Source organism: Otolemur garnettii, unplaced genomic scaffold (assembly GCF_000181295.1).
Source record: "Otolemur garnettii isolate 467f Iridium unplaced genomic scaffold, OtoGar3 scaffold00023, whole genome shotgun sequence".
NCBI lineage: Eukaryota > Metazoa > Chordata > Mammalia > Primates > Galagidae > Otolemur > Otolemur garnettii.
In genome coordinates, this window is record NW_003852418.1 from 4,049,531 (window position 1) to 4,059,723 (window position 10,193).

Consider the following 10,193-nt stretch of genomic DNA (forward strand, 5'->3'; position numbering starts at 1 on the left):
AAAAAAAAAAAAAAAATAGCCAGGCGTTGTGCTGGCCGCCTGTAGTCCCACCTACTTGGGAAGCTGAGGCAAGAGAATCGCTTAAACTCAAGAGTTTGAGGTTGCTGTGAGCTGTGACAGCACCGCGCTCTACAGAGAGTGACACAGTGAAACTGTTTCAAAAAACCCCCCCAAAACACACCCTAAAACAGTCATGGATGAAAAGCTTTATGGTGGCAACTTTGTGGCGAAAACTCTCCTCAAAAGCTTTGGTTTAATATCACAGAGCTGGAAGAAAGTCCCCAAACTACAATGTTTGGTCCCTTTTATTTTCACAAAAAGAGGGTCAGGGATTTCCTGGGGACGCAGGTGGTCAGGAACAGAGCAAGTGAGAACCCAGGCCCTGTGGTCCCCAGCCCGGGGCTCTTTCCATACAGTGCCACACCCCTGCCCCTTCCTAACAGGACCAGCCCTTGGTTTGTCCTGGAGGGTGCTGGGCAACTGCCCACTCTGGCTCTGGGGACAGTCACCTGGGAAGTAATTCCTGGCTGGCTCCTCTTTATTGGGGCCAGGCTAAAAGGATAATTCCTCACCAGTTTGTCTTCAGCTGACCAGTGCTAATCACCTCATTCTGGGGCAGCCACCCTGTCTACACCAAGCAGCTTCAGGCTCTTGCTGGCATGACAGCTTGGCCAGGGCCTGACTGGGTAACCACAACTCAACCACAAGGCCTTTTTGAGCTGTCTTTCCACAGCCCACCCACAACCAAGAGCCAAACAAAGGTGGTAGGGAGTGTCTTTCTCTTTCACATCCACAAATGTTCCCTTGTAACTCTCCCTCTAATTCTCCAGTTGAGAGGCACATGTTCCATCTTGGAAGTCTACTGTTGGGAAGAAAAGAAACCCAGAATTTAGTGCCTTCTTCTTATTTTCAGGCAATCTGCTATGAATCAGATCCTCATTAACATGCTTTATTTTTATTTTATTTTTTGAGACAGAGTCTCACTACGCTGCCCTCAGTAGAGTGCAATGGCATCACAGTTCACAGCAACCTCAAACTCTTGGGCTTAAGCTATTCTCTTGCCTCAGCCTCCCAAGCAGCTGGGACTATAGGGGCCCCACCACAGTGCTCAGCTATTTTTTTTGTTGCAGTTGTTACTGTTTAGCTGGCCCGGGCCAGGTTCGAACCCGCCAACTTCGATGTATGTGGCTGGCGCTGTAACCACTGTGCTACGGGCACTGAGCCTAACATGCTATTTTGAGTCTCATCATCTAGGACCAGCCTGTGCCCCTTGCAGAACCGCTGGCCTCCCAGGCCCTGCCCACTCAGCGCAAGTAGCACTCCACAGGCCTCTGAATGCCCTAAAACATCCTTTCCCTGCCTTTGCTGAGAACCATGAGTGTTCACAGCTGGCTTTCTTTTCCCTTCAAATCTGGAGAGCAGCAGCAGAAAGGCCCAGGGGGTAGGTGACGACTCTGTCACCCACAGCACAGCGGGAGGAGCACTGCCACAGGAAGTCAGCGCTAACCACTTCCTGCAGAGGAGAGTCGCTCCAGCCACCAGCTGCTGCCCACCCCAGGCAGGTGCCCCTCCCGCACTCAGCGACCACACACAGAGGCCACAGCGGGCTTTGGCAGCTCTCCCTCCTGGTAATTATACCCTGGAAGCAAACCTGCTTCCTCTTCCAGGGACAGAGGGAGCAAGGAAAAGGAGACTCCTTGTGCTCAGGCAACACTGGAGGCAAATCTGCTCTGCTAACTGACGGCACGGGTATTCCAGCCCGAGAAGAACATCTCCATCAATACGTGGTCGGAGCTTTTCCAACCCTAAAACTTCACTCCTGGGTGGAGTTAACACAAAGCGGTGATGACTTCCTTTCTCCTCCCAGGAAGGTTAGTAGATTCATCCAACAAATATTCACTGGGTGAAAAGAGAACTAAACCAAATGTAATGTGTGGAGCCTCATTTAAAAATCCTAAAACCAAAACAAAATAAAAAAGAACAAAATTCAGCTCTGTAAAGACATTTCGGGGAATACTGGTAGAATCTGGATTAGATACTATTGACATGCATGTGTGATAACAGCAGTAATTATCTAGGAAAAGTTCTTACAAGATGCATGTTGACGTACTCAAAGGATGTGTCATGTCAAATAAACTGTTTTTTTTTGGAGACAGAATCTCACTATGTCACCCTTGGTAGAGTGTGGTTGTGTCACAGCTCACAGCAACTGCAAACTCTTGGGCTTAAGCAATTCTCTTGCTCAGCCTCCCAAGTAGCTGGGACTACAGGCACCCTCCACAACGCCCGACTTATTTTTTTGTCGTAGTTGTCATTGTTGTTCAGCAGGCCTGGGCCGGGTTCAAACCCACCAGCCTTGGTGCATGTGGCCAGTGCTGTAACCACTGTGCTACAGGCGCCGAGCCAACTGTCTTTATTTTATAAAATAAAATATATATGCACGTGTAACTTATATAAGCTATGTTGTGTGTGTGTGTACACATGTATCTAATGAGCAACTGTCCTGTACTGGGCACCGTGAAATTGAATCCCATGGCCTCATGTGCAGCCTGTGCTATGCTAGGTCTGTGCACCCTGACTGCCAAACCACAAGACAAGCAGCAGAGGGGCTTTGTGAGCTCCAAGGAAGAAAGGAAGAGTTCCTTGTGGGACTAAAAGAAAGGGTAGGTGACCAGATGTTTGGTTCCCTTCAAATTAATGTGCTGAAATCCTCCCCCCAGTGTGATGGTAATAGGACATGGGGCTTGGGGGGGGTGGGGTATGTAAGTCACAGGGGCTGAGCCCTATCGAATAGGATCAGTGACCTTGTGAGAGCTTGGTCCTCTTGTTCTCTATGTGAAGACATAGTGAGAAGTCGTCTGTCCATGCAGAACAGGCCCTCCCCAGATACTGACTTTGCTGGTACCTTCTTCTTGGGCTTCTGGCCTCCAGAGCTATAAGAAGTAAATTTATGGTGTTTATAATTCCCCCGCTCCTCCAGCCTGTAGTATTCTGTGTGGTGGCCTGAACAGACGAAGAGTTTCTAGGGGAAGAAAGAAGAGTATGGTACACCCCAGAAGGCCAGTGTCCGGCAGGACGGTGCGGGGGACACACTGGCCCCGCCCGCTGGGAGGCTGAGCAGCCCCAACCAGGCGCCCAAACGCTTCCTGCTCTTTCCTTACTGCAGGAAGAGTCTCCAAGGCACGAGTGTGTTTATTTAACAAAGGAGGGAAACACATCTCTGGGAAGAGGCTGGCTGCTAGGACAGCTTAGAAATGGGTTTTCTGGCAAAGGGTCAACGTCTGCAGGGGAGGGGTGAACACTGATTTCCAGGGAACATGAGGGAAATTGTTAGACATGGTGAAAGAAATGAGAAAGCCAAGGGCGAAACCATGTGGTTTCTTTGACATGTCTCTAAAGGCGGAGCTCAGAGATTACAAACCAGCAAGAACTGGAGGCCTTTCCTTGTCCACTCATGTAGCAGAGACACTCTGTGCTGAGACAAAAGAAGAAAGTGGGAGGCCGTGATGGGGTGAGGAGCCAGACGGGATCAAACAGAACCTGAACCAGCTGGTACTGCACCCTAAGAAAAGGGTGGAAGGCACATTTTCTGGGACTAAAACGAGAAAAAAGACAAAGGGCAGCTTTTCCAATGTGACAGAGTACCTATGGCCCAGGTCCCCTCCGAAGGGCTGTGGTAGTGGATAGGGATGAGGACAGCTGTCACTTGTGAGCTGCTAGACAAGTGATAATCCAGCTGACAAATTCAGTCACGAGTTCCTTGAGAACATTAGGTACTCTTTCTGCACAAGAGGAAAACTAGGCCGGGCAGTCTTTTGGAGCTAAAAAAAGAAACCACATATCGGCAATCCCACCAAGAAGGGAGTTCCTAGTCAAGGAAGGATGGAGCTGGCAGAGTACTTAAGAGAGGGTAGTCAGGAAAGCGTGAGTCTACGGAACACCCTGGGAAGAGCAGATGTCTCCATAAGGACCTTCAGATGCTCCCTGTTTGGGCAGGATGCACTGTCAGGAGGTTCAGAGCACATTTATGTTTAATCCGCACAAGCACAACACATTTTCAAGTTGGAATGTTGTTACTGCCCCCTAGAGGTTATGACTTTTCTAGCCCAAATTTGTACTCATCTGCAAACTATAATTAACTCAGATTCGTTATCCTTGAAGTATTCTGCGGATGCCTTTGAAGTCCCTTCCAGGCTCATGGTTCTATAATAGGAAAAGGGCAGTGGTCAGAGTCAGCTGTTTTTCATTGCCAAACACTAGGAAGAAATGTCTTAAATGGCAGCCAGAAAAGCCTGGATTAGGAAATAAAACTTCCAATAATGAGGTTTGTTAAACACTGGAAACAAGACTCCTGACAAAAGTTAAGGTTTCTTTTCCCTTTTAACTCTACAAGTAGAAAAAGAATAAAAGCTTTGCTTTTATTTTGTGGTTTAATAAACAATTTTGGAAAACAAATGACCACTGGGAGTCTCCCTGTGTGCAGAAATACCAAAATGCCACTGCACCCCTTCTCAACATTTATCAACTTCCTGTGTGGGTCTCTCGTCCTCTTGAAAGGGGTCACCCAAGGCTTTGTCTCAAGTGTGCAAGGTCTGGCTCACCTGGGACACTTCTCTTGGCCCCATGCTCACGGCCTTTTTCCTTACCCTCAGTCCTGGCTCCTTGGGGACAGCAGGAACCCCCTCTTCCCCACTCAGAGAGCTGATGTCTAATTTTCCAGGTTCCTTACAGCGTGGCCTCCTCTGCTTTGGTTTGTCTGAAAAATTCTAGGAGGCAAATGGAGACTACAATTATAAAACATTCTGTCACAGATCTGATAACGAGCGGTGCTTTTCCACTGGTTTTGCTATTTTTCTCATTAGTGGCCTTCTACCGAGGACCTGGCCAGGTTAAGCTGAAGGAAATAGTGACCTGGGCCCACTTAGGCTTCAGCTCAAGTCCATGTTCAGCTGGAAAACAGGCTGTGTGGGCCCCAGCCCTGCAGACCGTAACACCTGAGCTGCTCGTCTGGGTACTGCTAATCCCTAGCTACCTCCTCTGTATTGTTTTCTGCGATTCACCTCCACTTTGACTTGCCTGGCTGGTCCTGCCTATCACTGGAGGGTGTGCATCTGTGAAAGTGTTGTCCTTTCCCTGTGCACTCTTTACCCACGTATCTTATTAGCATACAGGTGCACTCAGCACAAAGATGGTGGTAGGGTAGATGAACAAGTAAGAAAAGAAAAACCAAAAACAGTATCAGGTGCTCTCCTAAACAATTCTGACATGAAGAATTCAGGGCAAAGGCAGTAAGATGACTTGAAGGAAACAGCCTAAAGGAACAGCTGCAGAGCTTACAGTAGCGTCCCCAGCCCCAAAGTAGTAACATTAACTTTTCAGCAAAGGGCAAAGCTTATGCAATGTGAAGATTTCCCTGTGTGGCAATTTTTGCACAAACTGGGGACCAAACTAATTAGGCAAGTTCTAAGATCTTGGATGTCTACATTCTGGCAAAGTGTTCTAACATGACTGTCATTTCTATTACTGGAGAATTTAACTACACTCTGTCACCCAGGCTACAGCACAGAGGCATCAGCCTAGCTCACTACAACCCAAACTCTTGGGTTCAAGTAATCTTCCTGTTCCAGCCTCCTGAGTAGCTGGGATTAGGTAATTTTTCTATTTTTCTATTTTTAGTCTCACTGTTACTTAGGCTAGTCACAAACTCCTGCACTTAAGTATCTCAGCCTCAACCTCCCAGAGACCTAGGATTATAGGTGTGAGCCACCAAAACCCAGCCAAAACAAAAAAAACCTTTAAGATGCTGTTCTTAGTTAGAACATTTCTCCCAAACAGCTCCCAACTTTCTAGTTCCCTCAGCATGCTTTTATCAAAAATAGCAACAAATTAGCAGAAAGTAAACAGTTTTCTCAGACAGTACCAACAAACACTTACTGCTCCAAAGCCAGGAACTTCTAAGGAGTAGTCAGCCTGCTGCCTCAGCCAGTCCAGCAGACTCTTGCTGGGAACTGCTTTCTCGCCTTGGTTGCCAGCTGTTGCGGCTGGCTCAGGGGCCAGGGTAGCAGGCCCTGGCCCTTCTGGTTGTGTTGTACTCAGGGTGGCCTGTCCGGGGTCTTCATGGACTTCCTGGATGATGAAAAAAATGATAATGTGTTGTTAATCACGACCAAACAAAAACTACTTTCTAGGAAAACATAAGGTGTTCCTGGAATCTTTCCATCTCCACCCTAACAATACTGAGCTGGGCTGCTTGAATGATAATTCTTCTACACACATCAAGAATTCTACACATGCTCCTGACCTGAGCAGGAGCTCCTGCCATATTACCTGACTGCATGTCCCCCACCCCATCTACTTGGCAAACTTTAACCCCATCCTGACTGCTGGGATTCGGCAGGACATTCTGCCTATCCCAGGCAGTACGGGCCACTGCAGCTCCTGCCTCCCCAGCACTGTGGTCATAGCTCTCTCAGGCAATGGAAGATGCCACTCTGCAACTGACTGCAACTCTCCTACTCATCCCCTGGAGTTTGAGTGTGTGTCTTAATCAGCTCTGTAATGGGGTCTACTGATAAAAAACAGTGTCAGTACTAAATAAGCATCTCCACAAATAAGAACCTGCCACTTTAGCTCCCCAAATGATATGGAAAGTCTAAGAATTCATATCCCAAACGATACACCTTAGGAGTAAAGCTCTCAGCATCTAGAGAAGGCTCTTGGTTTGGTTTCCTTCTCTGCCACTTACTAGCTGGATAATATTGGTCAAATTATTTAATGCTTGAAAGCCTCAGTTTCCTCATCTATAAAATGAGAATAATAGCTGATTACATGGCTCACACCTGTAATCCTAGTACTCAGGGTGGGCAGAGGGGGCTGAGGTGGGAGGATCCCTTGAGTTCAAGAATTCAAGATCCTGTTTCTATTAAAAGTAGAAAAATTAGCCAGGCATCTGGAGGGCACCCGTAGTCCCAGGTATTCAAAAAGCTGAGGCAGGATTTCTTGAGCCCAGGAGTTTGAGTTTGCTGTGAATTGGGCTGACACCACAGCACTCTATCCTAGGGCAACAGAGTGAGACTCTGTTTCAAAATAGAAAAAAGAATAAAAAATCTATCTTCACAGGGTTGTTGTGAGAAGCAAACAGTAGTAATCATGTGAAACCTTGACCACATAATACAAGTACCATGTGCCTACCATATGGTAGGTCCTCAATTATTAGTGCAATTATTATTACAGCAATATAATAATAGCTATAATAATTAGCTATCATTATTCCTTTTAAAATAAGAAAACAGACTGGGTACGGTGGCTCATGCCTATAATCCTAGCACTTTGGAAGGCCGAAGCAGGTGAATTGACTGAGTTCATGAGTTTAAGACCAGACTAAGCAAGAGTGAGATCCCATCTCTAAAAATAGTTGGGTGTGTGGCAGGTGCCTGTAGTCCCAGCTACTGGGGAGGCTGAGGCAAAAGGATCACTTGAACTCAAGAGTTTGAGGTTGCTGTGAGCTATGACACCATGGCACTCTGCCAAGGGTGACTAAGTGAGACTGTCTCCAAAAAACAAAACAAAACAAAAAACAAAATGTGATCCCTGTTTTGAAGCTCAAAATCTAATAAATGGGAAAAACCAAAATATAACATCAAGCAAATAATCTAAAGGGTATGTCTTGAGGCCAGGTACAGTGGCTTATGCCAGAAATCCTAGCACTCTGGGAGGCCAAGGCGGGTGGATTGCCTGACCTCAAGACTTCAAGACCAGCCTGAGTCAGAGCGAGAACCCATCTCTAAAAACAGCTGGGTGTTGTGGCAGATGCCTGTAGTCACAGTTACTTGGGAGCCCGAGGCAAGACAATCACTTGAGCCCAGAAGTTTGAGGTTGCTGTGAGCTATGACACCATGGCACTCTACCCAGGGTGACAAAGTGAGACTCTGTCTCAAAAAAAAAAGAAAAAAAGAAAGCAAAGCAAAGCAAAGCAGGGGTGGGGGGGAGCTCTCTGGGCCAGGTATATAATTTCTGACCCCTGCTATTGTTCACCATGATCTCCTCTGAGTTTAGAACATAATGCCTCAGCAGGATCTCTGGGAATCCTCCAGCTGCCTCACTTTACAGAGGAGTGACGTGAGACTCAGTGGCAGGCTGATGTTGCCCAGCTCCACGGTTCAGGCAGCCCTGGCTCCTGCTCCTTCTTCCACCCCCAGCCCCTGCAGACATGCAGCTGCAGCTCAACCCTGCCATCTTGCTCTGCCTGTTCAGTCACCAGTGGCTCTTCTAAAACCATGAAGAGAGATCTGTTTCCATTAGAAATGGTGAGACCTCCTGGCTCATTTCTCCAGGTTGTAAACAGATTCAGGGACATTAATGGGAAAAGATGAAGGGCATCTTATAATGAGAGAAAGCAGGACAACTGAAATAGGGATAAAAGATCCATTAACCAAAATATTTTGTGTGTGATGATGGGTTTGTTTCTCAGTGTAGAAAGGTCAATGTCTTTACTTAATGCCCCAAACACCCACCAAGATTCCTGCCTGAAGGGTCTGCTCCTTCAAGAAGATGAGGTCCATCCCTCCTTCTGCATGTCTCCGCCTGCCTCTCCGCCTCCTTGAGGCTGCATCATCTCTTCTAAGGCTGCCGTTGACAATCTGTCCGGTCACTGGATGGATCAGGCCAGCTTGCAGAATTCCAGACAAATCCATGCCAAGGGCTCCTTGAAGTGAACTGATAGCTCCAATCTTCGGTGTGCTGGTGCTCACTGGGAAAGGGGATGTGGCTCCTGGGGACCCATCCGAGGAGCACGAGAGATCTATCGCTGTCTCCCCGTGCCAGCCATTGAGGACAATGGGGGGGTGCCCTTGGGCGGCAGAGAGCTGCTTCAGGCAGGGAGCCTTTGTATCCCTCTCCACCTCAAACTCGAAGGGACGTCTGTGCTTCTGTTCATCCTTTGTGAATACTGGAGTTAAGAAACTCTCCTGTGAACATACAAGTGGCAAGAGAGGTGTGAGCACCACTTGGTCTGAGCGCCAGCTCTATCTTCAGGCCTGATGACCAGGGCCTCCTACTATTCTCAATCGTCTTTTAGAAGTTCTTCTGACTCAAGACTCAAACTTTTGTGCCCAATCACTTGGACAGCTTGTTAAAATGCAGATTCCTACTTCATTGGGCCCAAGGAAGAGCCTGAGAATCTGCTTTTTAAGTAAGTTTCTAGGTGCTGCTAAAGCTGCTTATTCACGAACTATACTTGGAGCTACAAGATATAACTCAGGGATCCTGAGTCTCGGCTACACATCGGAAACACCAGGGAAACTAAAAATATCCCAATGCCCAGGCCACAGTCCAGACCAATTAAATCAGAATCATTAGCTTTTCAAGGTCTCCCTCCAACGTGCAGAGTGAGAGCCTGTGTGTTAAAAATGTTTCTCAAAAAAACCTATCACTTACCACAAACATGCCCACCTCTGCTTCATTTCCACCAGCCTCACTGTTTTCTCAGTTTGACGAGGGTTGAACGTGCTGCCCCATGCACGCTCCCTTCCCTTATAGTCATGGAGCCATCTCTGCCCAGTCTTGCCTTTCTCTGTATCTATTCTACCACTAACCTTGTGCCTGGATTTTCCCTTCATCAGTTTCTTGCTCTGCATATCACTCTAGATGGGATGAGAAACACTGCATTTTCCTGCTCCGAAGCTCTTACTAGGTCCCCACTGCCTGTAGAATAAAACCTGAATTCTTCAAATAACACTAATGGCTCAAGCCTGTAATCCTAGCACTTGGGAGGCTGAGGCAGGCAGACTGCTTGAGGCCAGAAGTTCAAGATACGCCTGAGCAAGAATGAGACGTGGTCTCTACGAAAAACAGAAAAATTGGCCAGGCGAGGTGGCTCACACCTGTAATCCTAGCATTCTGGGAGGCCGAGGCAGGTGGATTGCTTGAGCTCAGGAGTTTGAGACCAGCCTGAGGAAGAGCAAGACCCCATCTCTAAAAAAATAGTAAAACTGAGGCAAGATGACTGCTTGAGCCCAGGAGTTGAGGTTGCTGTGAGCTATAATGCCATGGCACTCTACCAAGGGCACCAAAGTGAGACTCTGTTGCCAAAAACCACTGTAAAATTGATTGAAATACAAAAAAAAAAGAAGCAAGTACGAAGAAAAGGCTAATCATTAAATCTTTGAAGAGATATAAAAGTTCTTTATACCATT

General features: G+C 47.3%; 1 protein-coding gene across 4 annotated transcripts in view; it reads right to left on the reverse strand.

Moving 5' to 3' along the window:
- Window positions 1-10,193, reverse strand: part of CHD6 (chromodomain helicase DNA binding protein 6) — a 148,325-nt gene that overhangs the window by 6,062 nt on the left and 132,070 nt on the right. For 3 of the 4 annotated variants that reach the window (XM_012803928.2, XM_023511919.1, XM_023511920.1), the window contains 3 exons: window positions 8,514-8,966; window positions 5,935-6,126; window positions 4,647-4,766 (listed from right to left, as the gene is read on the reverse strand). In XM_012803928.2, coding sequence (XP_012659382.1) covers window positions 4,647-4,766; window positions 5,935-6,126; window positions 8,514-8,966 — 765 coding nt within the window. Of the gene's footprint in view, window positions 1-4,646; window positions 4,785-5,934; window positions 6,127-8,513; window positions 8,967-10,193 lie in introns of those variants that run through there. The other variant, XM_023511921.1, reaches the window with a different exon arrangement.